Consider the following 24,826-nt stretch of genomic DNA (forward strand, 5'->3'; position numbering starts at 1 on the left):
GTCAAACCTCCACCACCCTCTCCTTCAGCCTCAGCCTCTTCTTCCTCCTCATCGCCCGGAGACGCCGGATGCAGAGCGGTGAGAGCCGTGGCAGGGAAGGGGTTAAGTGGCTTAGGGACCCCCCCCCCCCCCCCCCAAATGTGTCACCTGTATTTCTGGGGTCCTCCATAGCCCCCCCCCCCCAATCCCTGAGCACCCCTTGGGGCTCCCTATGCCCCCCCCCCACTGTGGCCGAGGGGATGAGTGGGGGTCCCTCGGGGGTCCCTGGGGGTGTCCCCAAATTCTTGGGGGCTCCCCAATATCCCTGAGAATTGCCCCCCCCCCCCCCCCGTGTCCCCAGGGGTCCCTAGGAGGGACCCCACTGCCCCCCAGTCCACCTCCCTAGCTTGGACCCCCCCCCCCAGGACGCCCCCAGGGAACCCCAAACCCTGCCCAAGGGGACCCCGAGGTGCCCCAAGCCTTACACGACCCCCCCCAACTCCATGGGCACCCCCAAATCCCACCCGTGGGGACCCCCAGATCTGCACCACGTGGACCCCAGACCCCAAACTGAGCCCCCCCAAGCCCCAACAACCCCCCAGGCCCCATGGGCACCCCCAAACCCCGACCCATGGGGACCCCAGAGCACACAGAACCCCCCCCAACCCACGGGAACCCCCCTGGAGAGCCCCCAGACCTCCCAGGCACCCCCAAAACTTGTGGTCCCCAAATTGGGGGGGTGGCACGGGAGGAGGGGGGGGGGGCTCGATGGGGTCCCCAACAGGGTGGCACGCGGGGGGGGGGGGGGGGGTCCCCAAAATGTGTGCCACCATGGGGTTGTGCATGCAACAACGCACCCCAGGAGGATTTGGGGGGGGGCTCTGGGTGGGGATTTGGGGGGGAACCAAGGAGGATTTGGGGGTCCCAGAGTGTAAATTTTTTTTTTGGGGGGGGGGGATGTGGGGACATGGGGGCTTGAAGAGGGTTTAGGGGGTCCCAAGAAGGACTGGGGGGGGGGGGTGGGGTGTCCCTGAAGGACTGGGGAGTCCCAGGGGGGTGGTTTTGTGTTTTGGGGGGCACCAAGAGGATTTGGGGGGGGCTTGGGGGGGCTGTTAGAGAACATGAGGGGATTTAGGGGTCTGGGGGGGGAACAGGGGGACCCAGAGAGGGGGAATTTGGGGTCCGCTCCCCCCCCCCATGTGCCCCCCAAGAACAAGGCGAGGATCCCCAACTGGGACTGGGCCTTTATTGGAGTGGGGGGCACTGGGGGGGGGGGGGGGTCAGTGGGTTCCCCCAGCGCCCACCTGGGCGTAGATAATGGGGGGCTGGGGGGCGGCGAGCACCCGCGGGGGGCCGGGGGCCGGGGGGCGCAGGTCCGCGTAGGTCAGGCGCTCGCTGTCCTCCTGGGGCCACGGGCCACGGGGGGGCACCTGGGGACACACGGGGACAGGCAGGGTGACACGGGGGGGGGGGGGTCCCGAGATCCCGAGGGGGGGGTGGGGGCATCCCGGGGGTCCCCATGGGTGGTGCTTGGGGGTCCCGCTGCTCGATTTGGGGGCGCTCGTGGGGTCTTGGGGTCTCCAGGGGGGTTCCCTTGGGTCGGGGGGGGGGGGGGGGCTCTGTGTGCTCTGGGGTCCCCATGGGTTGGGGTTTGGGGGTGCCCGTGGGGCCTGGGGGGGGGGGGGTTGGGGCTTGGGGGGGCTCAGTTTGGGGTCTGGGGGTGCCGGTGGTGGAGATCTGGGGGTCCCCACGGGTGGGATTTGGGGGTGCCCATGGAGTTGGGGGAGGGGGGGCGGGTAAGGTTTGGGGAGCCTCGGGGTCCCCTTGGGCAGGGTTTGGGGTTCCCTGGGGGTGTCCGGGGGGGGTCCCATGGGGTAGGTCGGGATTTGGGGTCCCCTGGGGGGGGCCCTGACTCAGGCACTCACCTGGAGCTCCGTGGCCCCCAGCCCTTGGGGGGAGGCACCTAAAAAGGGGGGGGGGGAGCAGGAGATTATGGGGGGGCCTTGGGGGGTCTCCTCCCTGCATGGGGGGCCGGTGTCCCACCTTTATGTTTGCAGAGCCAGAGACCCCCAGGAGTGGGGCCGGGGGGGGGAGCATCCCCCCCCTTTCCCATGGGGACACAGTGCCCCCTCCCCCCTCCCCCAGCCCTCGGGGACATTGGGGAGCCCCCAGGAGGTTGGGGACACCCCCAGGGGAGAGCGGGGACCCCCAAGGGACTCCCCCCCCCACTCATCCCCTTGGCCACAGCGGGGGTGGGGGTCCATAGGGAGCCCCAGGGGGTGCTCGGGGATTGGGGGGGGCTATGGGGGACCCCAGGAACACAGGTGACACATTGGGGGGGGGGGGTGTCCCCAAGCCATTTAACCCCTTCCCTGCCACAGCTCTCACTTCTCCGGCGTCTCCGGGCGATGAGGAGGAAGAAGAGGCCGAGGCTGAAGACGAGGGCGGCAGTGGCGGCGCAGCCCCCCCGCACGGCGACAACCAGGGTCCTCCGGGGCCCCCCCTCGGTGCCTGCGGGGGTCCGGATGCTGCGGTGTCCTCACCCCCAGCCGTCCCCAGAGATGGGAAGTGGTGACACAGCCACCCATGGGTGACACTGGGGGGGGGGGGGGGGCAGTGTGTGGAACTCAGCACCTAAATGGGGAGGGGGAAGTGGGGGGGGGGGGGGGCTCACCCTTACCTCGGGGTGCTCCAGAAGCCGGTGTCACCTCCAGCGTCACCTTGTCCCCGAGGGGCGAGGACAGAAAGGGGTATCCATGGGGGATGTACGAGCACCTATAGGTGCCGGCATCGGCCGGGGTCACCCCGGGGAGGGTGAAGGTGGCCATGTCCTGCTCTTGGGGGTCCTGGCGCTGGCTGGGGGGGGAGCACCCGTCCTTATGCAGGAGGAAGGTGGCCCCGTGGGATGCCCAGCACTGGATGGTGACGTTGGTCCCCGTCTCCACGCCCCCGCTAGGGCTCAGCATCGTCCCGGGAGGGGGGAAGCTGGCATCTGCGCAGGGAAGGGACAGCGATGGGACACCCCTGGGGACAGGGGGACACCCCTGGGCGTCGGGGCAGCCCCGGGGACACCCCCCTTGTCCCCCTCACCCGTCACCACTAGCTCCACGGGGTCACTCAGCACCGACAACTTCATTGTCCCCTTGTCCTTGTACTGGCACTGGTACTTCTCTGCGTGTTCCCGCTGTACGTCCCCAAAGAAGAACTCGGTCGTATTCTGCTCCCCGGTGCTGTACTGGTACAGAATCCAGACTTCGTTCCGACAGAGCAGGACCCAGAGAGCCGGCTGGGGCAGGTGGCACCGCAGGGTGACATTGCCCCCCAGGGCCACCCCGTTGCTGGGGTGCAGCGAGAGGAAGGGTTGGCGTGCTGGGACAGGGACACGGCGGTGAGACCCCTGTCCCTTGCCCCGTGTCCCCCACCCCATCGCTGTCCCCCTCCCCCCTGTCCCCGTACTCACGGTGCTGCGCCCTGCTGCGTGCCACCAGCCACCAACCTGCAAGGGACACGGGGGCTGCTGCCGGGGGTCCTGGCCCCGCGCAGGGCCATCAAACCGCCCCCCCCATCCCAGCACCACGTCCCCGTGTTACTCACTGAGGACGAAAGCCACCACCATTGGTGCCATGAGGCAGGAGCAGCTTGGGGACGGCGGCACTGGGAGGCACTGGGAGGCACTGGGAGGCACCGGGAGGCCCTACAAGGCTGCACCCAGTTGTCCCACCACCACCGAGAGCAGAAGAGTGAGCGGGACAGGGAGTGGCCACAGAGCCACTCTCAGTTCCCCTTGGGGACAGGAAAGAGTTGCACTCGTAGTCCCCAAGACGGGGGGTGACTCGATGGGGTGGCATGCCGTCACCCTTTGGGTGCCACACGTGGTCCGTGATGGGGTGTCACACGCTGTCCCTAAGGGCAGCGCAGCGTTGTCCCCACACGTCGGGTGTCCCGTGCTGGGTGTCCCGTGCTGGGTGTCCCATCGTGGGTGCCCCACGGCGTTGCCAAACCCAGGACACCACTGGGGCGCCCTACAGGGGACGTCACCTGCAGTCCCCGAAACGTGGTGGCACCCAGGCTCTGCCCCCAGCGCGTTGTGCCACCACACGCAGTCCCCCGGGGGCTTTCCTCTGCTGTCCCCAAGGGCCAGGAGCGGGGGATTCATTGCCCTCGGGGACACCCAACACCAAAGACGGCGCCGGCCGCAAAAAAAAGAGAAAAACCTCCAAGGTCCCACCGAGATTTGAACTCGGATCGCTGGATTCAGAGTCCAGAGTGCTAACCATTACACCATGGGACCGGCCCGCGCGGGCAGCCCCGCCAGGCCCCTCACGGCTCCACCGCCCGCGGCGCCTCCGCCGCTAAAAGAGCCCGGCCCGAGGCTGCGGGGGCCGCGGGAGCCGGGTTGGGGCGAGGAAAGATGAGAGCAGGGACCCAGCGAGGCCACCGGCAAAATAATCGCAGTCGCCCGAACAGGGACTTGAACCCTGGACCCTCAGATTAAAAGTCTGATGCTCTGCCGACTGAGCTATCCGGGCTCTTGTTTGGCTGCTCCTACCGCCTCCTCATGGCTTTTAGAGAGTTCTGGTTGTAACGTCGAGCGTTTCGGTTCAGGGTGTTTCGGTGATTCTCTGGAAATGTGAAGCACGGGGCGGGGAGGTTGGCGGCGGTACGGGACGGTCGGAGTGAAAGCGATGGGAACGCTCGGGCAGGGCACGAGTGCGCCCTGGAGTTTAGTGAGGGGAAAGGGCAAAAAGAACTTATCTCTGTTCGGAGGGAAGGGGATACGGCGCTTAAAGATTTGAAGGGGAAAAAGGTTCCGTGGTTGGCGAGCGGGGTGGCGAAAACCGACGGGAAACCGCCCCCGAGACCGCACCGGGCCGCACTGCCGGGGGGGCGCTGGGCGGAGCTTCCTTATATAGGCCGGGGGCGGACCTGAGTGAGAACCGCCCTTTCCCATGCTCCAGCTCCCGCCTCCCGGCCTCGCTCCGACCAATGGGAAGGCCGCCAGCTTGCGGCGCGGCCAATCACAGCCCAGCACCAAGCGTTGGGCGGTGAAGCTGCCTTTCGGACCGCGAGCCGCGGCCGGAGCCCGGCCCTCGGGCAGCTCAGCATGCTTCTGCCCGCTAAATAACGACCGAAGAAACTTTAAAAGCCTTCAATTTTTAGGCTTATTAAAAAAAAAAAAAGACGGAAAGGCGAACCGGCTGCCTCTGCTTAACCGCACGGTATGCTTTTATCGAGAAAGAGCTTTAATGAGTTAAAAAAAAAAAAAACTCGCTTATACAACTTAAATTTCTGTATGCAACGCGAGGGAAGAAGCGAGGAGCGCAGCCGGCAGCCCGCACAGCAGCCATCGCCGCCTCGCCCTGAAGCTTTGCACCCAAACGCTCTCTTCGCCCCACCGCCGAGTCCCGCACACTGGCCCCCACCGCGCGACCCACCCCCGCTTTATAACCTCCTGTCGCCGCTCATCTCGCTCGCTGATTGGCCAACGCCCCGCCGCCCCGCCCACCATGAAGAAACGCAGCTCCGAAGCTCCGCCTGTAGTCCCATCTGCGGCGCTGCTCTCCTATTGGTCCTCCAGAGGAGAGGCAGCGTGACCAATAGGAGGGCGCCGTTTCGATCCGCTGCAGGGTATAAAAAAACAGGGCCGGGGCGCGGGGCGTTTAGTCGCGGTGTGAGTCGGGTGCAGGAGATGTCGGGGCGCGGGAAGCAGGGGGGCAAGGCCCGGGCCAAGGCGAAGTCGCGATCGTCCCGCGCCGGTCTCCAGTTCCCCGTGGGCCGCGTGCATCGCTTGCTGCGCAAGGGGAACTACGCTGAGCGTGTGGGGGCCGGTGCGCCCGTTTACCTGGCTGCTGTCATGGAGTATTTGACAGCTGAGATTCTGGAGCTGGCAGGTAACGCTGCTCGGGACAACAAGAAGACGCGCATCATCCCTCGGCACCTCCAGCTCGCTGTGCGTAATGATGAGGAGCTCAACAAGCTGCTGGGGGGTGTCACCATCGCCCAGGGTGGTGTCCTGCCCAATATCCAGGCTGTGTTGCTGCCCAAGAAAACAGAGAACCACAAGGCCAAGGGCAAGTGAAGCAGCAGTGAGTGGATTTGTGAAGGAATCCTGAGATTTTTCTCTCTTCAAACCCAAAGGCTCTTTTAAGAGCCACCCACCAGGTCAGGAAAAGAGCTGGAAGATCAGGGTGAGCTGTGTTTGGGGCCAGGGGTGCTGTGCTGAGGACCGGAAGCATATTTTATTTAGCAGGTTCTGAAATAATACTCGCTGTTTGTACTAGGGGGAATAAATTGCTTTAGGATTAAAGGATTTGGGCCCTGCTGGGATGCAGGTGATGCCTAAACCTTCATAATAAAGGGTGAATGGGGTCCTGGGGAAAATACCCTATGCTTCTCAGGCATGGCCACTGTGTTCCTCTATATTGCACCCTTTTAAATTGGCTTTAAATTGATTTACAATGAGCATCTCAGGGCTGTTATCTTAATTAACACTCCATCAGGTGGAGTCTTCCCCTGTTCTGCTACCCACAGCAGGGGAGTCAGGCTGAGAGAGAGATCTCAACCTCTGGTGAATAAAGCATTACCACTCCAAAACATTAACAGAAGCCCTTATTAAGGGCTCCCAGGGAAGCACCTCCTATAAATAAAGGCCCGAACACGTGGGTGGCCCCAAGGGGGGGGGCATTGGGGTGAAATTGGGGCCAGCCCCCCTCATTTAGGGCTGGTGCAGCGGTCACTGCGGGGCTTTGTAATGGCTCTGCTCGGGTGCACCTGCTCCAGCCCCCCGGACACTTAAGATGGAGCAGCTCAGTTTGCGGCTGCGCCGCCGCTTCTCGTCTCCCTTCTTCTCTCTTGCCGTCCCCGCCTTCTGAAGGACGGGCGCCGGGACCCGGGGGATGCGCGGACGCCGCTCGCACAGAGACGTTATGCAAATGACGGCTCCATTTGACGCGCTTTCATTGGCTGAAAGTGCACCACGCGGAGCAGTTCGTCGCGGAGCGTCGCCGACCACACCACTGAGCCGGCTCTAAAGCGTGCATGCTGATTGGCCCGCTGCGTAATCCGTTGGACCAATGGCCGTGCGCTGTTCGCATCCCGCCGCGCGGCTGAAATCTACCCGAAAGCTTTCCCTAAGGGCTCTTTCTTTAGGGCACCGCATTTACAGACTGTGGCGAGTTACCAAAAGGCTAGAGCAGGGGATAAAAGTATAACTGCACTTATATAACCCCCCCAAACCACATCCCAGTCTACCTCTTCATATTCTACTTTTTTTTGTTTTGTTTTATTACCTGCACTGCATACATGCAAGGTCGCTATGGGCCACTCTGGACCCCCAGCTCATTGCCACAAAACAGTAGTGACTGTAAGCAAGGAATAAACACAGTCGAAGCACAGCAGCTCAGAATTACACTCCTCAGGATGCAGGAAGAATTCTCATGTTTTCCAGGTAAAGAATAAGGGCTGCAAACAGCAGCATGACAGCTTCATTCCCCAGCAAAACACAACACTAGATTATCCATTAATAATGTTTTTTAGATTGATCTGTTGCACATCCCCAAAAAAATACTTTTTTATAAGTAACGCTTTATTTTAGCGCCTCAGAGAAGCTTCATTAAATTCTGACCTTAAGTAATTCTGACCGGTTGCTTTACAGAAAGGTCTCTATAAAGCCTTAAAGAGAACTAAAGGCAAAACTCCCACCACGCACGGTCTACCTATATGCATCTAGCATTAAAGTAAAAATAAAGCCCTCTATAGAAACGGAGTTTTCCTCCGCGTACAAGGGGCCATAGGATACAGAACAAAGCCTTCTGCAGCACACAACCCCCCGCCACCAGCCGCGCCCCCACTGAATTCCGTATCCCCGCCCCCAGCCTTTTGAAGGCTGAGGGTCGGACCTGATTGAAACCCGCACCGCAGCTCCCTGTGCTCCCCCCACCCCGCAGTGACGTTTGCTCCCACGCGGACCAATCAGAGCAGAGCAGCGGTTTGAATGCGATGTTCGCGCCCGGGCTCGGTTAGATCCCGACACCTTGGGCTCAGCAGAAACCCCCCAACCTAGCGTTTATCAGCTTCCTATAAACAGGCAGCAACCCTGTAACTGCAGCCCCTAGAGCAGATTCTACCAGCAGATAGAAAGGAACGTATTTCGAAAATAACTTGAAAAATGTTGCTTTTTTAAAGCAATCTCCAAACCTTACACACAATAATGCAAGTTACTATAATCCACAGAAAAATATCGTGGGTATCTCAGGAGCAATATTGCTCAGAAGCAATAGCAGCTCTTTTGGAAGAAGGTGGGTGGCTCTGAAAAGAGCCGTTGGGTTTTGAGTTGAGCCGAACAGGTCCTGCAACTGGGTCCAGGCGCTTTACTTGGAGCTGGTGTATTTGGTGACCGCCTTGGTGCCTTCGGAGACAGCGTGCTTGGCCAGCTCACCAGGCAGCAACAGCCGCACGGCAGTCTGGATCTCCCGGGAGGTGATGGTGGAGCGCTTGTTGTAATGTGCCAGGCGCGAAGCCTCACCCGCGATGCGCTCAAAGATATCATTGACGAAGGAATTCATGATCCCCATAGCTTTAGAGGAGATGCCCGTGTCAGGGTGCACCTGCTTCAGCACCTTGTACACATAGATGGAGTAACTCTCCTTGCGGCTGCGCCGCCGCTTCTTGTCGCCCTTCTTCTGCGTCTTGGTCACCGCCTTCTTGGAGCCCTTCTTAGGGGCAGGCGCTGATTTAGCGGGCTCAGGCATCGTGCTTTCGCTGTGACTACCTCCACCACCAGGAAAGCAAAGAACGAGTGAAGGTGAAGAGCCGGCGGGGCCGCTTTTATAGCGGCCTTATGCAAATGAGCGGCTCCAGCTCTGCGCGTTCCCATTGGCTGAGACGGAGCTGCCGGCCCCGCGCAAAGGGACACCCTGCATGCAAATACAGCGGCTCCAGAATGCAGGCTCTGATTGGATAATAGGGGTTTGCTCGCCGGCCAATCGGCTCGCGTCTTTTGCATCCCTCAGCGCCCATCAGTTGCACGGGAAAAGAGGGAACCGTGCTGCACGCTCAGTGCCGGGGCACAGCCGCTGCATGGGGCTGCGGCAAGCACCGAGGACGGCGCTCCGCCGGTTCCCCGAGGGCAGACACTACCGGAGCGATCGTTAGTTAGGGACGGGGACACGGCGTTGAAACTGCTCCGGCGCGGTTTATCCCGGGGCCGCCCGGCTCCCTTGGGCTGGGTGGTGGAGCAGTCCCGGCGGGGCGTTCCGGAGGAGCGGGGCAGGGTAAACGGCACCGGAGCCGCTTGGAGCGGGGCCCCGCGGGGCCGGGAGCGCTCCTGGCCGCTCCCCGGAGCCACTGGCGCCATCCCCTGCAGGGCTCCGCCCCTCCCGCGCGAGACACCCAATCAGCGCCGAGCGCGCGGAATTCAAACCGACTCCCCTCTCCGGGCTGCACACTCGCGGCTGGGTGGCCAATGGGGAGCGCGGCGCTCTCCCGCCACACCAGCGGGTGCGCGCGCAGCCAATCAGGATCGAGGCGGGGCTATAAAGGGAGGCTGCGGGGCGGTGCTGGTCAGATGGGGGCTGGGGGTCGCGTGGCTGTGGGGTGGGGGTGTCGCTTCCGTTACGAGCAGCAGTGCGCTGTTGCGAGGGAATCTACCATATAATACTATTATAGAGTTGCTTTAAGGTCCTTTATTTAAGATTTTTTAGCTTCTTTTTTCCTACGTTACGGCTGCTTACAACGGGGGCATTGGTGGTTCAGTGGTAGAATTCTCGCCTGCCACGCGGGAGGCCCGGGTTCGATTCCCGGCCAATGCAACGTGTGATTTTTTTTTTTTTAGTTTTTCATCAACCCTGAGTCTCACCGCAGGCAGTGCTCGCAGGAACGCTCGCGCCTCATCCCCGTTTACCAAAGTTATATTTTAATATTATTTTCTTAGCCGAATGGAAAGCGGAGAGGAAACGGGTTTAAGTGGGGAGGATTCAAAAGCGTGAAATAGTTTAGAAGAAAAAAGAAAGGGGAGGAAAAAAAAGAATCGCCCCCGTCCCTGGGTGGGCTCGAACCACCAACCTTTCGGTTAACAGCCGAACGCGCTAACCGATTGCGCCACAGAGACCCGCGATGTCGGTTCTGATCGCTGCTGCTCCGCTGGGTGAAGGATGCTGAGGGCTCGGAAAATTCCACGGGGGAGAGGTGCAAAAGAAAGGGGGGCAGTGGGAAAGAGCAAAGGGGTCCCCCTCTCGGGAGCTGCAGCAGCATCCTCACCTGCACTTGAAAAAAATGGGGGGCCTGGGAAGTTGCACGTGAGGGAAGTTTTGTAGATGTAAAGTAAATAAAAGGGGGGGGGGGGGGGACCCCGGGCACGCCTTCAGGAGTAGTGGGGGCTCAGTTAAAGGGAACCCCACACATTCCCCAAGATTTCCCAGGGGAATTCCCCCCCCTATCTACAGAACTGCTCGGGGATCCCGAAAGAACACTCGCAAATAGCAGAGCGTGAAAGCTGCGCATTTATGCAAAAATCCCGGGGGGAACCCCCGCTTGGCGGTGGGGCAACGTTTGCAAAACAAAGGGGGAGGCTGAGCGGAGAAAACGCCCTCGATAAACGGGAGATAAATTCCATAAATGAGGGGGGGGGGGGAGGGGGAAAACCTAAAAGGTTCGCCCGCCGACGAGGATGGGATTCGAACCCACGCGTGCAGAGCACAATGGATTAGCAGTCCATCGCCTTAACCACTCGGCCACCTCGTCCCGCGGCTCCCGCCCGCCGCCGCGGCGCCATGGGGCGCGCCGGGCCCGCGGCCTCCGCCGGGGGGAGGAGGCGGAGCCAAGGGCGGCGGCGGGCGCGGGGCGCGCGCAGGGGATGTAGCTCAGCGGTAGAGCGCATGCTTCGCATGTATGAGGTCCCGGGTTCAATCCCCGGCATCTCCACAGGCAGGAGACTGCATTTTTCTTTTTTTTTTTATTATTATTATTTTTTTTATCCGCACGGTAAAAGGCTCTGGTGATTCCTTGTCTTTTTTTTTTTTTTTCCCCTAGAACCTCGTTCTAATTGCACAATTCCTCCATTATGGTTTATCAGGCCAAAGTATAATACTTTATTTCGACCAGCAGAGTGGCGCAGCGGAAGCGTGCTGGGCCCATAACCCAGAGGTCGATGGATCGAAACCATCCTCTGCTAGCTTTCTTTTTTTTTTTTTCCTCTCATCCTTAAAAATCTGTCTAATTTCTTTCTTTCTCTGCTCAAAATAGGCTCTGCGGCTCGTCACAGGGCTTATGCGAGGGACTTTGCGATATTTTTTTCGGAGATTTTATGAAAAGCTGCTAAATAGTTAATTATTGCAAAATACTATTAATCATAATTAATGATAATTTGCTTGATAATAATTAATGGTAATAATTTTAGTAGTGATAATTATTGAAGATAATTTTATTAATGGTGTTAGTAATCATAATTAATGATAATTTATTAGTAATAATTATAGCATACTAATGATGGTATCGTTTTGTAAAAAATATTTAATAGTGATCAGTTTTTAATAATTATTGCAGAATAGGGGTTATTAATACCTCTCTGGGTACACCTGGGGGAAAGAGAAGGGAGAGGCTGCCAAGCCAGACCTTGGGATCAGAGGGAAAAACTTCAGGAAAGGGGATTTCTCATAGAAGCAAGATCAAAGCTAAACTTTGGAAGTGAATGAAAGACACATATATCGTTATATAAAGTGTCCTTTACATGTAAGATATATACACATATTTCTTCGCAATGTAGAACATCACGCAAAGCTGCTGAACTGCAAGAATAATGAAGGCCGGGGCCTACCTCTTAATGGGAGTTAGGAGCTGTTTTCCATTCAATTCAGATCCTCAATATTAATCCACACACTTAATAAACATGGCTTTTTTGTTGCTTCAGAAGTCACCTTATTTTCGTGTGTTTTCTAATACAACTTGAATTCAGAAAGTCCAGGTAGTCTGTATGGGTGGGTTACTTGATTTGTGAATAACTGACTGGTTCATCAGGCTCTGGGGCTGGTGTTAACAGTTCTAGTTTTATAAAAGTGCGTCTCTTTAATACCTTTTACCCATGACCTGGAAGAGGAGAAAAAGTGCACCCTCAGGTGCTGCCACTCACTGTTTTCAACCTTTCTGAAGTATCCAGTCTGAACAAACAGATGTTGTTTCTATTTGTCTCTTCTACAGATTGCTGTTGTAATAGTAAAAGCATTGTTGTGTGTGTAGTTATCCATTATGATATCGCCTTTTTGTAATAAAAAATAAAAATAAGAAATGGTGTCCCCTCTGGGTGCTATCCCAAAATTAACCTTTGGGATAGAGTACAATGATTTCTATATAGTCATAAGAAGCTGGACTCAGTGAACATTGTGTGTCCCTTCCAACTTAGGATATTTAAATTCTATAATTTTAATTCCTTCTGCTAAGGATAAACTCCTTACTACCATCCACTGATTTTCTCCTGCTAGTCTCATGATTTTTTTGCACAACAAAACATTACTGCAAGGCAGCTGCCCTGGGATGTTCACAGGACACATCAACTTTGGAGCAAACTTTGAGGAACCCATCCCCACTTGACTTAGACACAGACTTAGGTGTTAAAACTGGATTGCTCAGGGCTTCATCCAGAGAAAACGCAAAGAGGAAGAGCACAGAGTCACCCCATGCAATGATTCTTCTCTGCATGACCACGCTGCGTGCTCTTATAACTAACTAACAACAGCTCGGAACAGGAATGAGAAAGCTGTTCCCCGACAGCACCAGAGAAAGGACGCTGCCTAGGATGATCATATTTCCGGAAGAGGAAGAAAAAGACGGAAAAATAAAAAAATACATAAATAAATAATAAATAAACCACCGAGAAGCAGCTCTGCGCGCCAGCTCTGGCTTTGGCGCCAAACCTGAAGCTTTCGACTTGAAGGCCGCCGGCTGATTGGCGGGCGGGGCCGCGGCGCGATTGGTCGCTGAGAGAAGGGGCGGGGCGGCGCCCGCGCTCCGCACGCAGTTCCCCCTCAGGTCCGATTCTGCTCTATAAATACCTTGGGGGGGCACCAAGCGCTGGTACTTCGTGGGAGAGGAGGGAGGTGTACGTCGGCATTACCGGGGCTGGTGTTTTATACGCTATCATGACGTCATATTAGTGTAGCTTTTTTCGTCACTTCTGCTGAGTTAAACTCTGGGGAGCGTTGCGGTGCTGTACGTTACGCCCGCTGCCTGTCCTAATGCAGGTGGCCGCAACTAGAGCTCGCTCTCTGCAGCGGGTCCAAGCACTGCTCGTTCGGGTGGGGGTAGCACCATGAAAAAAAGCCGTCGAATCCCCTCGCGGGGGGGATGGCGACGCGTTTTTACCCGCGGCCAACACGCAGGAGGTTCTACCCTATCCCTAATCCAGGTCCAAGGGTTTTACGGGGGTGGAAAAAAGCAAAAAAAAAAAAAAAAAAAAAAAGGACGGAAAAGGAAAAATATCGCATCCTCCCCGTCGGGGAATCGAACCCCGGTCTCCCGCGTGACAGGCGGGGATACTTACCACTATACTAACGAGGAAGGAACTGAATGACAGTTTTTCGGACACGGTGCCGAACGCGTTGCCCCGCCGGAGCTGCGGCCGCACGGGGCTGCGTTGCACCGGGAGCTGCCGCCGGGGAGCGGCTCCGTTCGGTGCCGCCTTCCCCGGGCTGCTCTGGGAGGGGAAAACCGGCGGCGGCGGCTGCAGATGACGGGAGAGGGCGGTTGCGAGACGCAGGTGGCGCCGTGGCTTAGTTGGTTAAAGCGCCTGTCTAGTAAACAGGAGATCCTGGGTTCGAATCCCAGCGGTGCCTCCCCTCTATCGTGCATATGTCGCGACAGAGAGCGGTGATTATTTTCTACACCTCATTTACTTATTTCCTTTACGCATTTCTTTTTAAAATCTTGTCCCTGCCGCCCGCGCACCCCTGAGAAAGGGGAAGGGTCGAGGCAGCCCCTTCCTTCCTCCGTGGAGCTTTTCCCCCATCCGCCGCTCCCCACGGGGAACGAGCCTTGTACCAGGAATGGCGTGACCGGAGCGATCGAAAAAGTGAAGGTGAAACTGGGTAGAAAAGGGAAGAAAGAAAAAATAAAACTCTTCCCTGACCGGGAATCGAACCCGGGCCGCGGCGGTGAGAGCGCCGAATCCTAACCACTAGACCACCAGGGACTGACACAAACAATCCTCCTGTCGCCTCTGAAAAGCCAATCTGAGACGTGATTATTTTTTTTTTTTTTTAATTTTTTCTTTTTCTTAAAATAACGTTTTCGGCTCTTCTTCCCCAAACTGACGGTCGCAAACGTGCTGCAGGCTCCGCGGCGGCCCCGGAAAGGTTCGCCGGGATTAACCGCGGCACCGCAGGAGCTAGCTCAAGCAGAGCGCGAAGTGCTTAAATAAGGCGTTAATTGTAATTAATAGAAATAAAAGGAGGGGAGGTGTTTGCGTAGGGAGCTGAAGGCGAGTAGATCTGACAAAAAGCCTCACAGGGACGGAGGAAGGGAGGTAGCTATGATTCTATGATTCTATAAACGGCCGCTTGGGGCCGCCGTGAGCCCGCAGATATCCTCGCGGCGCCACCGCCTTCTGCACAACGCCCCGCACAGCCTCTGCCCTTTATAACCTCGCTGCGACCCTGATTGGCTGCCCGCAGGGTGCAGCGCTTCCCATTGGCTGCGCGCGGGGCGAGGGCGGGGGATGGCTTTGAATTTCCCGCGGTCTGCGCTGATTGGCCCGGCCCCGCCGCGGCTGCCCTGGGGCGGCTCCACGGGGGCGGGAGAAGGGTGGATGCGAACGGCGTGCGGGGATTGGCTGAGCTGGAGGGCGCGCTCCGCAGCCGACCAATCAAAGTGCGTACTTTGGATCCGCCCCGGCGGAGCGAGCGGAGGCGCCACCGAAGGCGCCAGGGCCGCGCTTGTTCGGGGGGAGCCGAGGCCGGGCTTTGGGCACGGTTCGGCCTCCAAGGGCCGGGCTTGGCCCGCCTTCCCCCGAGGCGCGGCGGTGGTGGAATGCCAAGGATCGCAGCTGAGCCCCCGAGCTGTAACCCAGCAGTTTTAATCACCTTTTGGAGGGTAATTAACCCCCTCTGGGCACCAAGCAATGGCCACGCCACCAAACCCGGGAACAAGGCAACGCCGGGGGGCCGAAATCCATCACCAGAAGTAACCCGGCTCTGGGGGCAGCCGTGGTGCTGGTGACACAGCCCTGCAGGGCCGGGAACGGCGTGCAAGCGGCGGGTGACACACGTCGGCAGTGGGTGACACGGGCGGCATGCACAAGCGGCAGGTGAGACGCAAAACCGGCGCCACGCAAAGGAGCGTGAGGTGCACAACCGGCGTGCAGCACGCACGAGCAGTGCCCAGTATGCATGAGCAGTGCCCGGTATGCACAAGCAGCACCTGGAACGCACAAGCAGCACCCGGAACGCACAAGCAGCAAGGTGGCATCACCCCGAGTGGGTGACAAACACAAGCGGCGTGCAACGTCGCGACAGCGCGCGACCCAAGCACGAGTCGCACGACCAGCGTGCACCCCCCACGCCAGCACTGTTCTCGCCCCGTTACAACGCGTCGGCCCCGCGACCTCCGCCTGTGCCCCGTCACACACCCCGCAGAGGAATCCCGGTGACACAGGGAGGCAAAACCCAGAGCACAAAATCAGGGTGAAATCAGGAAACTGAAGCACCGCGACGGCGGGCAGGGGGTGAAAGGGGCACCTGGCCCCCCCGCAGAGTCCCCTAAACCTATCCAGGTTCGCACCGGATGGGTAAAAAGCTGAGGAAAGTCCCAAAACGGAGCCGTTTCATCCCGAAGCAACGGGAGCCGGTGCCACCCGTCGTCCTCGTCCCTGCGACGAGTCACTCGGGGCTGAGCCAGGCGCCGGCCTCCTCCACAGCCCGGGGGACGACAAGGAAAACCTCGCAGAGCCCTTGGGCGAGGAAATCCCGGAGGAAAGCCCTGCCGGAAGGAAAGGAGGGAGGTGGAGGTGGCACCAGGCGTCCCCCTCGGTGTCCCCTCGGCGTCCCCAGCAGTACCTGAGCTCAGCCTCTCCGCCGATGCGGGCAGGCGCGCGGAGCTTGGAGTCCAGGTTGTAGTAGGTGCCGCCCAGCTGCCGGACGGCCAGCCAGTGCTTGCGGCGCAGCGGCAACGCCACGAAGCCCAGTGAGACGTGGGAGGGCACGTTGAGGATGAAGCCCACGATTTGTCCCAGTGCCAGCCGCTCCAGCGACCTGCCGGGGGAGAAAATGGGGTTAGGGGGCTCAAACGTGGGGCTGGGGAACTCAAACATGGGGTTAGGGGGGTCAAACACAGAGCTAGGGGGCTTGAAACCCATGTTAAGGGGCTTAAAAATGGGATTGAGGGGGGTTAAAATAGGAGTTGGGGGATCAAAAGCAGCAGCAGAGGTTCAAAAGCCGTGTTTAGGGGCCAAAAGAACAGGGGAGGAGGGTTAAAAGCAGCAGTGAGGGGCTAAAAAATGAGGGGCTGCGGGGCTTGAACCCCACATTAAGGAGCTTAAAAATGAGGTTGATGGGGGTTAAAATAGGGGTTGGGGGATCGAAAGCAGCAGCAGAGGTTCAAAAGCCACCTTTAGGGGCCAAAAGAATAGGGGAGGAGGATTAAAAGTAGCACTGAGGGGCTAAAAAATTAGGTGAGGGGTCTCCAAAGCAGCAGTGAGGGGCTAAAAAATTAGGTGAGGGGGCTCCAAAGCAGCAGTGAGGGGCTAAAAAATTAGATGAGGGGGCTCCAAAGCAGCAGTGAGGGGCTAAAAAATTAGGTGAGGGGGCTCCAAAGCAGCAGTGAGGGGCTCTAACATGGTGTTGGGCTCAAAAAGTGGTAGTAAGGGGCTCCAAAGCAGCATTAGGGGACCTGAAACTCATGTTAGTGGGCTTAAAATGGGGCTAAGGGGGTAAAAATGGGGTTGGGAGGCTCAAAAGCAGCAGCAGGGGTGCAGAAGTTGCATTAGAAGCTCAATAGCTGTGCTGAGGGTTACGAGCAGCAGTGGGGGGCTCACAAAATGGGATTAGAGGGATCAAATATGGCGGGGGGGGGACGCTCAAAGTGCCATCAGGGACTCAAAAACAGCGTTAAGCCCCTCAAAAATGGCATTAGGAACAGGCTTGAAGCCTCAAAAAGTGGCGTGAAGGGGCTCAAAACCTGCATTCAGGGCTTGAAGCCCAAGTTGGAGGCTTCAAAATGAGGTTATGGGGCTTAAAACCTACATTTGGAGACTCAAAACCCACGTTTGGGGGCAAAAATGTGGGATTAAAGGGCTCAATAGCAGGGTCAGGGGCTCAAAATCAGTGCTGGCGACTAAAGCGCACTTTTGGGGGTTAAATAGCAGGGTTAAAGGGCTCAGAACCCACATTAAAGAGCTCAAAACCAAGGCAGGGTCTCAAAACCCACAGTGCGGGGCTCAAAAGCAGGGCTCAGGAGCCCAATAGCAGGGTTAAAAGGCTCAAAACATGTGGGGGGCTCAGTAGTAGGATTAAATGGCTCAACAGCAGAGTTAAATGGGCTCAAAACCCATATTAAAAGGTTCAAAAATAGGACTACGGGGCTCAATAGCGAAGTTAGGAGGCTCAAAACCCACAACGGGGGGCTTAAAAGAAAGGTTAAAGGGCTCAGTAGCAGGGTTAAGGGCTTCAAAAGTAGTGCTGGGGGCTCAAAAGCCACGTTGGAGGGCTCAAAATGAGGGTTAATTCCCTCAAAACCCACACTGGGGGGTAAAAAGCAGGCTAGGGGGCTCAAGAGCAGTGTTAAGAGGCTCAAAACCAAAATTAAGGGGCGCAAAAATGGATTAGGGACTGAAAAAAATGGGCTGGGGCCTCAAAAACGGTGTTAAGATCTCAAAACTCACGTGAATGGGGGCTAAAAATGGTGTTTGGGGCTGAAAAGTGGAGTGAAAGGACTTGATAAAAGGGCCAGGGGGCTCAAACGTGGTATTGTGGGACTAGAAAGCAGTGTTTGGGGGTAAAAAAACAGCATTTGGGGGGTAAAAACCAGCATTTGGGGGCTAAAAAGGGGCAAAAATATGGGGTTAAAGGGCTCAAGAGCAGGGTTGGGGGCTCAAACCCTATAGGGGGAACCTTAAAACCTGCAGCGGGGGGCTCGGTTGTGGGGTTAAAGGGTTCACGAGCAGAATTTGGGGTCTCAAACCCCACATTAGGGGCTGAAATAATAGGTTAGGGGCTAAAAGAATTCCTTGGGGTTCAAAAACCAGCATTAGGGGCTCGAAAACTGTGCCGGGAGCTTGTGAGCGTCGTTTTGGGATGAAAAAAAAAGAACGTTTTGGGGGGCTCCTCACCGGCGCTTGTCCCACCAGACGGCCGCCAGCCCCAGGCTCTGCAGCGCGGCCATGATCACGTTCACGTCGTAGTTGCCCGTCCCCAAAACGCTGCGGTGGGGGTTGAGGCGGGCGTCGGGCGCCAACCTGGGGGGAAAAAAAATGAAGAAATGTTAAAAATCTACGGAAACGGGCTAAAAAAGGGGCGAAAAGGGCAAAGCGCACCTCTTGCAGATGTCGTCGGCAGCCTCCTGGGTGAAGCAGGGGCGCTGCAGGACGTTGTTGAGCGCGTGCACGGCGCAGAGCTCCAGGCGCTGCCGCTCGTGGTACAGCCCCGGCTCGGCCCCCCCAGCCGGGGGGGGCCCCGACATGACCCCGGTGCCGGGGGGGGGACGGTGACGGGGTTTGGGGTGCGCGGCGGTGGCCCCCGAATCGCTGCGGGGGGGGGGGGGGGATAAAGGGGTGGGGGGGGGGCTCTGCTGGTAGCCCCCAGTCTCAGCCGCCAACCCCAGGTGTCCCAAGAACCCCCCCTCAGGAAACACCCCCCCCGACCACCGCAAACCTTCCAGACCACCCCCCCCGCCCCCTAGGACCCTTCCAAGCCCCCCCAAATTTTTCCATCACCTTCCTGTACCCCCAAAGACCCTCCAGCCCCCCACCGACACCCTCAAGCACCCCACCCGCCCCCCCTCAAACCTTCCAGACCCCCCCCCTTGGCCTCCTAGGACCCCTACACCCCTCCCAAAGCCCCCCAAAATTTCCAGACACCTTCCTGCACCCCCCAAAACCCTCCAGGCCCCCCCCTACATCCCCAGATTCCCCCTACACCCCCAGGACCCCCCCCAGACACCTTCTGGACCCACCAGCTTCCCCAAGACCCCCCCCAAAAAAACCTTCAAGCCCCCCCCCAATACCCCCAAACCCCCTCAACCACCACCCGTACCCCCCCTCAACCCCTCATGCGCCCCCAAATCCCCCCCAACAAACCCAAAGCCCCCCCAAAACCCCTCAACCCCCCCAAAACCCCCTCAGACCCCCCCGGAAACCTTCAGCCCCCCCAAACCCCCCCAGACCCTGACTCCCCAAAACCCCTCCAATCCCCCCAAAACACCTCCAAAACCCCTCCAATCCCCCCCCAAACGCCCCCAGCCCCCCCCAAAACGCCCCCAGCCCTCCCCCAAACCCCCTGCAGCCCCCCCCAGGACCCCCCCTTGCCCCCCCCAGCTCCCCTCAGGGCCTTGCAGGCCCCTTCCCGGGGACACCCAGGACAGGGCCCCACGGGCCTCCCAGGCCCCCCCGACCCCCCCAGCCCTCTCCAAGCCCCTCGAGCCCCCCCAAACCCCTCGGACCCTCCACCCCCAAAGCCCCCCCCAACCCCCCCGGGCCTGCCCAGCGCACCCCGCGCCTCCTCCCGGGCCTCCGGCGGCCGCATCGCCTACAGCGGGCGGGCGGAACTACAATTCCCAGCGTGCCCCGCGGCTCCCAGCGGAAACACCCCGTCCCGCCGCGGACCTTCCTCCCGGCGTGCTTTGCGCCCCGCCCGCTAAACCCGCGCGGACCTTCCTCCCGGCATGCCCCGCGGCGGCAGGTAGAGGCGCAGCCACTAGGATGCGGTGTCACAGCTTTTAATGTCCCCCCCGGTGCCTGGTCCCGGCCTTTTCGGTCCCCTCAGCAGAGCTGGACGCATCCGCCGTGTCCGCGGCAGGCTGGGGGGGGACAGGGGGTGACAGGGGGCGGGGGGGACACTGGGGGACATCTGGGGACAATGGGGGGCATTGGGGGACGTGGGGACATCTGGGGACAGGGGGACGTCTGGGGGCAGGGGGACATTGGGGGACATTGGGGGATAAGGGGACATTGAGGACATGGGGACATTTGGGGGCATATGGGGACATTGGGGGACATGGGGACATCTGGGGACATTGGGGGATATGGGGACATTTGGGGTCATGGGGACATTTGGGGGACATGAGGACATTGGGGGATATGGGGACATCTGGGGGATATGGGGGCACTGGGGGGCATGGGGACATTGGGGGATGTGGGGACACCTGGGGGGCATGGGGACATCTGGGGACATTGGGGGTTATGGGGACATCTGGGGAGACGCTGGGGACATGGGGACATATGGGGACATTGTGGCATCTGAGGACATTGGGGGGTATGGGGGCATCTTGGGGGGACATTGGGGACATGAGGACATTGGGGGATATCTGGGGTACATGGGGACAATGGGGGGCATGGGGACGCTGCGGGTCGTGGGAACACTGGGGACATGGGGACATTGGGGGACATCTGGGGGATATGGGGACATGAGATCTGGGGACATGGGGATATTTGGGGGACATGAGGACATTGGAGGATGTGGGGACATCTGGGGGACATGGGGATATGGGGGGAAATGGGGACGCGAGGACATCTCGGGGACATTGGGACATGGGGACATCTGGGGATATGGGGACATTGGGGGACATTGGGACATCTGGGGACACGAAGACGTTTGGGGGACATGGGGACATTGGGGATCATGGGGACATGGGGACATCTGGTGGGACCGGGGGCATGGGAATGTCACATCTGGGGGACATGGGGACACCTGGGTGACGTGGGGCTATGGGGACACGGGGACATCTGGGGGATTTAGGGACATGGGCCCAGACAGGAGGACAATGGGGGATTTTGGGACACGGGGGGGTTGGGGACATAGAGGGGGACATTGCAGGACATGGGCACAAGTGGGACACGGGGACATGGGGGGAACATGGAGGCCTTGGGGACATTTGGGGTGACACAGGGGACATAGGGACACAGGGACATGGGGATATATGGGGGGGACATGGGGACATGTGGAGGGACATGGGGACATATGGAGGGACACGGGGACATATGGAGGGACATGGGACGCAAATATAAGGGACATGGGGGACAGGAGGGGACATGGGGACAGGAGGGGACAATGGGGACAGGAGGGGACAATGGGGGACATGGGGGGACAGGAGGGGACACCGGGGGGACATGGGGGGACAGGAGGGGACATGAGGACAGGAGGGGACATGGGGTGCTACGAGGGGATAGGCAGGGACACGGGGGGACAGGAGGGGACAACGGGGGGGGGGGGGGGCAGGAGGGGACGACGGGGACAGGAGGGGACACAGGTGACAGCAGGGGACGCGGCACCCACCCAGGAGGCTGCTCCAGAAGGCGTCGCGGGTGGCAGCGCCGGTGACGGCCCCGGGCGCGGCGGGGTTGCGGCGGGTGCTGGTGACGCTCAGCGCCCGTCCCTCGTCCCCAACGCTCGTCACCTCCACCTCCACCACGTGCCAGTCGGGGACGCTGCGGGGTGGCAGCGGGGACGGTGTGGGGACGGCGGCGGGGTGGCAGCGGGGGACACGCGGCGATGGGGCGGCGACGGCGCTGAGACCCCAAACCTTCACCCCAGTGCTGCCACCGGGGGGCTGGTTGGGGACATGGGGGACGTTGGGGGGGACACGGGGTGGCACAAGGGACACGGGGGTGACAGGGGGGACAGGACATGCTGATGGTGACAGGGCGGTGACAGCCGCTGGTGGCACGGAGTCCCCATCCCTGCTCCTCGCTGCTGCCACCCCGTTCAGGTGGGGACGCTGTGGGGACACTGGTGGCACAGGGGGCACCAGGGGACACCAGGGGACACCAGGGGACACCAGGGGACAAGGGACACTGGGGACAAACCCACCCCAAAGCCACCACAAGAGTCCCACAGCCCCGTTCCCCACCACCATATCCCGGTTGGGGACACGGGGAGGTGCCACCAGGTGACACGGGGGACACCAGGGGACACAGGTGACACCAGGGGACACCAGGGGACATAGGGGACAAGGGACACCGGGGACAAACCCACCCCAAAGCCACCACAAGCGTCCCACAGCCCCGCTCCCCACCACCATATCCCGGTTGGGGACACGGGGAGGTGACACCAGATGACACCAGGAGGTGACATGGGAAGGTGCCACCAGGTGCCACCAGGAGGTGACACAAGGGACACTAGGGGACACCAGGGGACACCAGGGGACAAGGGACACTGGGGACAAACCCACCCCAAAGCCACCACAAGAGTCCCACAGCCCCGTTCCCCACCACCATATCCCGGTTGGGGACACGGGGAGGTGCCACCAGGTGACACGGGGGACACCAGGGGACACTAGGTGACACCAGGTGACACCAGGGGACAAGGGACATCGGGGACAAAACCACCACAAGCGTCCCACAGCCCCGCTCCCCACCACCATATCCCGGTCGGGGCCACGGGGAGGTGCCACCAGGTGCCACCAGGTGCCACCAAGGACCCTAGGTGCCACCAGGAGGTGCCACCCCGCGGTGCCACCGCCTGTCACCCACCTGGGGTCGGCCACCAAGCAGGCCCGGACGCCGTCGAAGCCCAGGCTGGGGGCGGCCACGGCGGCGGCCGCCATCGTGTTGACGTTGTTGGGGGCCAGGGGACAGAGGGGACGCAGGGGACCCTCGTAGAGGACCTCGCGGCCACCCGCGGCCACCGCGGCCACCAGCCGCTCCCGCAGCCAGCCCTGCAGCCGGAAGCTCTGCGGGGCCTTCGTCATCGTCACCTTCAGCGCCTGGTGGCCGGGGGGGGGACGCCGTCACCAACCGGGGTTGGCAACCGTTGTCCCCAAAGAACGAGGGGGACACAGCCCGGGGTGTCCCCTCCCCAGACCCTAACGGGGTCCCCAAGCTTAGGCATTGTCCCCAGACCCTAATAAGGGACCCAAATTTGGATGTCCCTAAATCCTAACAGGGTCCCCAACCTTGAACGTTGTCCCCAAACCCTATTAAGGGACCCAAATTTGGATGTCCCCAAACCCTACTGTGGTCCCCGACCTTGGGCATTGTCCCCAAACCCTATTAAGGGACCCAAATTTGGATGTCCCCAAACCCTACTGTGGTCCCCGACCTTGGGCATTGTCCCCAGACCCTAATAAGGGACCCAGCTCTGGACACTGTCCCCAACCCTAGAAGTGGCTCCCAAACTAAGATGCTGTCCCCAAGCCCCCGGTGTCCCCAGCCCCCTAGTGTCCCCAACCACACGGTGTCCCCAACCCCCCGGTACCCCCCAGTGTCCCCAAGCCCCTCATGTCCCCAAACCCCCCCCGGTGTCCCCAACCTCCCGGTGTCCCCATGGTGTCCCCAAGTCCCCGGTGTCCCCAACCCCCTAGTGTCCCCAAGCCCCATGGTGTCCCCAACTCCCCAGTGTCGCCATGGTGTCCCCAAGACCCCGGTGTCCCCAACGCCCCGGTGTCCCCACGGTGTCCCCAACCCCCTGGTGTCCCCAAACCCTCAGTGCCCCTAACCCCTCGGTGACCCCCAGTGTCCCCAATCCCCCAGTGCACCCCCAGTGTCCCCGACCCCCCGCTGCCCCCCCGGTGTCCCCAAGCCCCCGGTGTCCCCGGTGTCCCCAGGGGCTCACGGCCAGCGTGCCACTGTCATCCATGCGCCGGATGTCCTCGCAGCCCCACAGGGCGCCGCGGGGGACGTAGAGCGTGTGGCCCCCCCGCGCCGCCGCCCCCCGCAGCCGCTGCTCCGTCAGGGGGTCGGCCAGCGCCGTGGGGGACCCCAGCTGGGGACACGCTTGTCACCACCTCCCTGTCCCCCAATGAAGTCCTGACCCCAATGTCCCCAACGTCCCCAATGTCCCCGTTGTCCCCAGCATCCTGACCCTGATGTCCCCAACATCCCAACCCCAATGTCCCCAACGTCCCCAACGTCCCGGCCCCGATGTCCCCAATGTCCCCGTTGTCCCCAGCATCCTGACCCTGATGTCCCCAACATCCCAACCCCAATGTCCCCAACGTCCCCAATGTCCTAGCCCCAATGTCCCCAATGTCCCCAATGTCCCAGCCCCAATGTCCCCAACATCCCAACCCCAATGTCCCCAACATCCCCAATGTCCTGACCCCATTGTCCCCAGCGGCCCGGCCCCAATGCCCCCAATGTCCCCAATGTCTCCAATGTCCCCAACGTCCCAGCCCCAATGTCCCCAACGTCCCCAATGTCCTGACCCCATTGTCCCCAGCGGCCCGGCCCCAATGCCCCCAATGTCCCCAATGTCTCCAACGTCCCCAGTGTCCCAACCCCGATGTCCCCAACATCCCAGCCATGGTGTCCCCAGCATCCCAGCTGTGATGTCTCCAGTGTCCTGGCCCCCATGTCCACATTGTCCCCAATGTCCCGGCCCCGATGTCCCCAATGTCCCCATTATCCCCAACATCCTGACCCCAATGTCCCCAACATCCCCAATGTCCTGACCCCAATGTCCCCAATGGCCTGGCCTCAATGTCCCCAGTGTCCCCAACGTCCCAGCACAATGTCCCCAATGTCCCCAACATCCCAGTCCCAATGTCCCCAACATCTCCAATGTCCCAGCCCCAACGTCCCCAACATCCTGACCTCAATGTCCCCAATGTCCCAGCCCCAATGTCCCCAACGTCTCAGCCCCAACATCCCCAACGTCCCCACCACCCCATCCCCAATGTCCCCAACCCTGCTGTCCCCAACTGCCCCCAGTGT

The 24,826-nt window shown here is 60.0% G+C and overlaps 5 protein-coding genes and 10 non-coding genes across 15 annotated transcripts; 5 read left to right on the plus strand and 10 right to left on the minus strand.

Annotated features, from left to right (window-relative positions):
* Positions 1-1,259: 1,259 nt before the first annotated feature.
* LOC121063113 (osteoclast-associated immunoglobulin-like receptor) lies at positions 1,260-3,922 on the minus strand. The gene is made up of 7 exons (XM_040543460.1): positions 3,574-3,922; positions 3,440-3,475; positions 3,070-3,348; positions 2,660-2,971; positions 2,368-2,490; positions 1,905-1,942; positions 1,260-1,409 (listed from the first exon to the last, which is right to left on the minus strand). Exons 1-7 carry the CDS (start codon positions 3,602-3,604, stop codon positions 1,260-1,262), a joined length of 969 nt encoding a protein of 322 aa, XP_040399394.1. The 5' UTR covers positions 3,605-3,922.
* A 276-nt stretch (positions 3,923-4,198) lies between these two features.
* TRNAQ-CUG lies at positions 4,199-4,270 on the minus strand. Its single transcript has one exon. It is a non-coding gene; the product is annotated as a tRNA-Gln (tRNA).
* Positions 4,271-4,435: 165 nt separating this feature from the next.
* TRNAK-UUU lies at positions 4,436-4,508 on the minus strand. Its single transcript has one exon. It is a non-coding gene; the product is annotated as a tRNA-Lys (tRNA).
* A 1,160-nt stretch (positions 4,509-5,668) lies between these two features.
* Positions 5,669-7,612, plus strand: LOC121063117 (histone H2A type 2-C-like). Its single transcript, XM_040543465.1, has one exon. The coding sequence runs from the start codon at positions 5,669-5,671 to the stop codon at positions 6,056-6,058; it is 390 nt and encodes a 129-aa protein (XP_040399399.1). The 3' UTR covers positions 6,059-7,612.
* A 523-nt stretch (positions 7,613-8,135) lies between these two features.
* On the minus strand, positions 8,136-8,729 carry LOC121063118 (histone H2B 5). Its single transcript, XM_040543466.1, has one exon. It carries the CDS (start codon positions 8,727-8,729, stop codon positions 8,349-8,351), a length of 381 nt encoding a protein of 126 aa, XP_040399400.1. The 3' UTR covers positions 8,136-8,348.
* A 988-nt stretch (positions 8,730-9,717) lies between these two features.
* On the plus strand, positions 9,718-9,788 carry TRNAG-GCC. Its single transcript has one exon. It is a non-coding gene; the product is annotated as a tRNA-Gly (tRNA).
* A 225-nt stretch (positions 9,789-10,013) lies between these two features.
* Positions 10,014-10,087, minus strand: TRNAN-GUU. Its single transcript has one exon. It is a non-coding gene; the product is annotated as a tRNA-Asn (tRNA).
* A 550-nt stretch (positions 10,088-10,637) lies between these two features.
* On the minus strand, positions 10,638-10,719 carry TRNAS-GCU. The gene has a single exon. It is a non-coding gene; the product is annotated as a tRNA-Ser (tRNA).
* A 108-nt stretch (positions 10,720-10,827) lies between these two features.
* On the plus strand, positions 10,828-10,899 carry TRNAA-CGC. The gene has a single exon. It is a non-coding gene; the product is annotated as a tRNA-Ala (tRNA).
* A 178-nt stretch (positions 10,900-11,077) lies between these two features.
* Positions 11,078-11,149, plus strand: TRNAM-CAU. The gene has a single exon. It is a non-coding gene; the product is annotated as a tRNA-Met (tRNA).
* A 2,306-nt stretch (positions 11,150-13,455) lies between these two features.
* TRNAD-GUC lies at positions 13,456-13,527 on the minus strand. The gene has a single exon. It is a non-coding gene; the product is annotated as a tRNA-Asp (tRNA).
* A 201-nt stretch (positions 13,528-13,728) lies between these two features.
* Positions 13,729-13,802, plus strand: TRNAT-AGU. The gene has a single exon. It is a non-coding gene; the product is annotated as a tRNA-Thr (tRNA).
* Positions 13,803-14,086: 284 nt separating this feature from the next.
* Positions 14,087-14,158, minus strand: TRNAE-CUC. The gene has a single exon. It is a non-coding gene; the product is annotated as a tRNA-Glu (tRNA).
* Positions 14,159-15,024: 866 nt separating this feature from the next.
* On the minus strand, positions 15,025-19,775 carry JOSD2 (Josephin domain containing 2). Its single transcript, XM_040543463.1, has 5 exons — positions 19,667-19,775; positions 18,494-18,703; positions 18,290-18,415; positions 16,020-16,214; positions 15,025-15,942 (listed from the first exon to the last, which is right to left on the minus strand). The coding sequence occupies exons 2-5, from the start codon at positions 18,637-18,639 to the stop codon at positions 15,843-15,845; spliced, it is 567 nt and encodes a 188-aa protein (XP_040399397.1). The 5' UTR covers positions 18,640-18,703; positions 19,667-19,775; the 3' UTR covers positions 15,025-15,842.
* Positions 19,776-19,878: 103 nt separating this feature from the next.
* Positions 19,879-23,871, minus strand: ASPDH (aspartate dehydrogenase domain containing). The gene is made up of 4 exons (XM_040543464.1): positions 23,727-23,871; positions 22,646-22,878; positions 21,450-21,601; positions 19,879-19,974 (listed from the first exon to the last, which is right to left on the minus strand). The coding sequence occupies exons 1-4, from the start codon at positions 23,748-23,750 to the stop codon at positions 19,937-19,939; spliced, it is 447 nt and encodes a 148-aa protein (XP_040399398.1). The 5' UTR covers positions 23,751-23,871; the 3' UTR covers positions 19,879-19,936.
* Positions 23,872-24,826: the final 955 nt, after the last annotated feature.

This window comes from Cygnus olor, unplaced genomic scaffold (genome assembly GCF_009769625.2).
Source record: "Cygnus olor isolate bCygOlo1 unplaced genomic scaffold, bCygOlo1.pri.v2 S91, whole genome shotgun sequence".
NCBI classification, from domain to species: domain Eukaryota; kingdom Metazoa; phylum Chordata; class Aves; order Anseriformes; family Anatidae; genus Cygnus; species Cygnus olor.

Coding starts and splice junctions, on each gene's coding strand:
- LOC121063117 (XM_040543465.1), top strand. CDS start 5,669: ATGTCGGGGCGCGGGAAGCAGGGGGGCAAGGCCCGGGCCAAGGCGAAG.
- ASPDH (XM_040543464.1), bottom strand. CDS start 23,750: ATGGATGACAGTGGCACGCTGGCC. Junction 22,879..23,726: donor ATGACAGTGGCACGCTGGCC/GTGAGCCCCTGG, acceptor CCCGGCCACCAG/GCGCTGAAGGTGACGATGAC. Junction 19,975..21,449: donor CTTCTGGAGCAGCCTCCTGG/GTGGGTGCCGCG, acceptor GTCCCCCCCCAG/CCTGCCGCGGACACGGCGGA.
- LOC121063113 (XM_040543460.1), bottom strand. CDS start 3,604: ATGGCACCAATGGTGGTGGCTTTCGTCCTCA. Junction 2,491..2,659: donor GGCTTCTGGAGCACCCCGAG/GTAAGGGTGAGC, acceptor GGACCCCCGCAG/GCACCGAGGGGGGGCCCCGG. Junction 1,943..2,367: donor CGCCCGGAGACGCCGGAGAA/GTGAGAGCTGTG, acceptor CCCCCTTTTTAG/GTGCCTCCCCCCAAGGGCTG.
- JOSD2 (XM_040543463.1), bottom strand. CDS start 18,639: ATGTCGGGGCCCCCCCCGGCTGGGGGGGCCGAGCCGGGGCTGTACCAC. Junction 18,416..18,493: donor GCCGACGACATCTGCAAGAG/GTGCGCTTTGCC, acceptor TTTTCCCCCCAG/GTTGGCGCCCGACGCCCGCC. Junction 15,943..16,019: donor GGCGGAGAGGCTGAGCTCAG/GTACTGCTGGGG, acceptor TCCTTCCGGCAG/GGCTTTCCTCCGGGATTTCC.
- LOC121063118 (XM_040543466.1), bottom strand. CDS start 8,729: ATGCCTGAGCCCGCTAAATCAGCGCCTGCCCCTAAGAAGGGCTCCAAG.